Below are 1800 nucleotides of genomic sequence, written 5' to 3'. Positions count from 1 at the left end.
TCAGAGTTTGCGCACAAGGTCCCGCCTCAAGTTCTACCCTCTACATGCCTACACTCAACCATAAACAGTCAATGCAAAGCACCTTATGAATGTTAAGGCATATTTAAATCAGTCAGTTGATCAATGCCAACAAAAGCGACTGGCTCAGACACACACTCTGTCGTGCATCTGGAGGATGACAGGTGCTGACTGACAACTGCTCACGTGAACAGAATGTCTGTAATTGACACAGATTTTCCCTCATGTTGCAGGTTTACAGACGTTTAGAGCAATCTAATGATTTTTATCAAAAACTCAGCTTCAAATTAATTTTCTCTCAGAGCCTGCAGGACGAAAAAACAATAAATAAAATTAAGCAAATCAGATAGTTAAGTTCACCGCTCTTCTCCCCCGTCCTCCTCCCTCCTGCCTGCTGTTATCTGCGGCTGACCATTTCCTCTACCCCTTTGCATATGCAAGCTTTATAAATCCGACCCCTGGACATTTTGATATCTGAATTACTAAAACAGTTGATTGAATGTAGAAGTAGTTTGGGTACAAATAAATGTATGGAAGAAACAATAAATAGTAAAGCTGATTGTCGACTCAGCATATATACAGTACAATAACAAAAGCAAGCAAACATTAAAAACAAGAAGGATAAAAAACAAGCATTTTCCTCAAGTGACCTCATTATCCCACCCTCACCTTGGAAAGGGATGCAGTTTTATCTATTTTAGTCCCGTTTACAGGTAAACACTGTTCAAGAACAAAATGAGCCACGCAGGGATTAAGAAGCAAGACTTCCCACCTGTGGCTGGCATCGCTCCCATTTCCCACTCTTAACCAAAGACCTGTTTTGTGAGGCACGCTGGTAAATGTTCCATCTGTTGGCAAGGGAGCTGGATATGCACTTCAAAAGAAGTAGTGTAAAAGAGAAGACAACAGAGGCAGATGGTGGTGACTGAGCTGGTGAAAGAAGACGTCTTAATTTTATTGACTGAGGTTAAAGAGGATGATCCTAATGTGGTTAGACCAAACCACAAATTTGACAGCAATCAATAGAGAGGCTAAATAATGAGAATAATATTGTACACACACACACACACACACACACACACACACACACACACACACACACACACACACACACACACACACACCTTTAACTCTGACCCTTCTCATAACAAGATGATCTTAAAACTCTAGCATGAAAAAGTGAAGTGCATTCCTTCAAAGAGAGCTGGGTCTTTAATTTTAAAATGTCTTACCTGTAAAATTTTGCACCTCTCCGAGTCACAGTTGATATCTTCACAGGGATGAAACATGCCCAGGGTCACACAGTTCAGCAGGATCACGAGCATTGACGCTCGCTCGAACCATGTGAGGGGTTAGAGTTAAGGAATAAGCCACAAAAAGACTTGAAACAATAGAATTTTCYATGAAAATGCAGTGTGAATGGTTTTACTGAAGCYGAAATGGTGTTGGTAAAGTTTGAACTATCAGAACAAAAAGATACAATTAGCAAAAGCTAAAAGCTAAAATTAGCTAAACAAAAGATAAAAGCAACAATGGCCACAAAATTGGCAGTAAGACAGAACAGTAGCTAAAGGCTAAGGCCATCAAAAATAGTAGCTATAAACTAAAACCAGAAGAACTGAAGCTAAAATGTAAAAAACAAAATATATGCTGCAGATTTCAAAGATCACAAAGTTTTTCAATGATTTAAAAGAACAAAAAACTTAAATAATTCAAAAAGTATAAATGGTACATAAACAAAAGGTCATAGCTGAAATGTTTTAAATGTGCTGGGGTCAGATT

The 1800-nt window shown here is 38.7% G+C and overlaps 1 protein-coding gene across 1 annotated transcript in view; it reads right to left on the bottom strand.

Annotated features, from left to right (window-relative positions):
* LOC106535834 (voltage-dependent T-type calcium channel subunit alpha-1G) overlaps nt 1-1800 on the bottom strand; it is a gene marked incomplete at its 3' end in the record, with an annotated part of 31530 nt that overhangs the window by 25244 nt on the left and 4486 nt on the right. Inside the window, 1 exon segment of the mRNA XM_014032944.1 lies at nt 1251-1362. Coding sequence (XP_013888398.1) covers nt 1251-1362 — 112 coding nt within the window.

The sequence above is a fragment of the Austrofundulus limnaeus genome, unplaced genomic scaffold (genome assembly GCF_001266775.1).
Source record: "Austrofundulus limnaeus strain Quisiro unplaced genomic scaffold, Austrofundulus_limnaeus-1.0 Scaffold1583, whole genome shotgun sequence".
Lineage (NCBI taxonomy): Eukaryota > Metazoa > Chordata > Actinopteri > Cyprinodontiformes > Rivulidae > Austrofundulus > Austrofundulus limnaeus.
The sequence above is the reverse complement of the archived record's forward strand: the minus strand, read 5'-3'. Positions and strand labels throughout refer to the sequence as shown.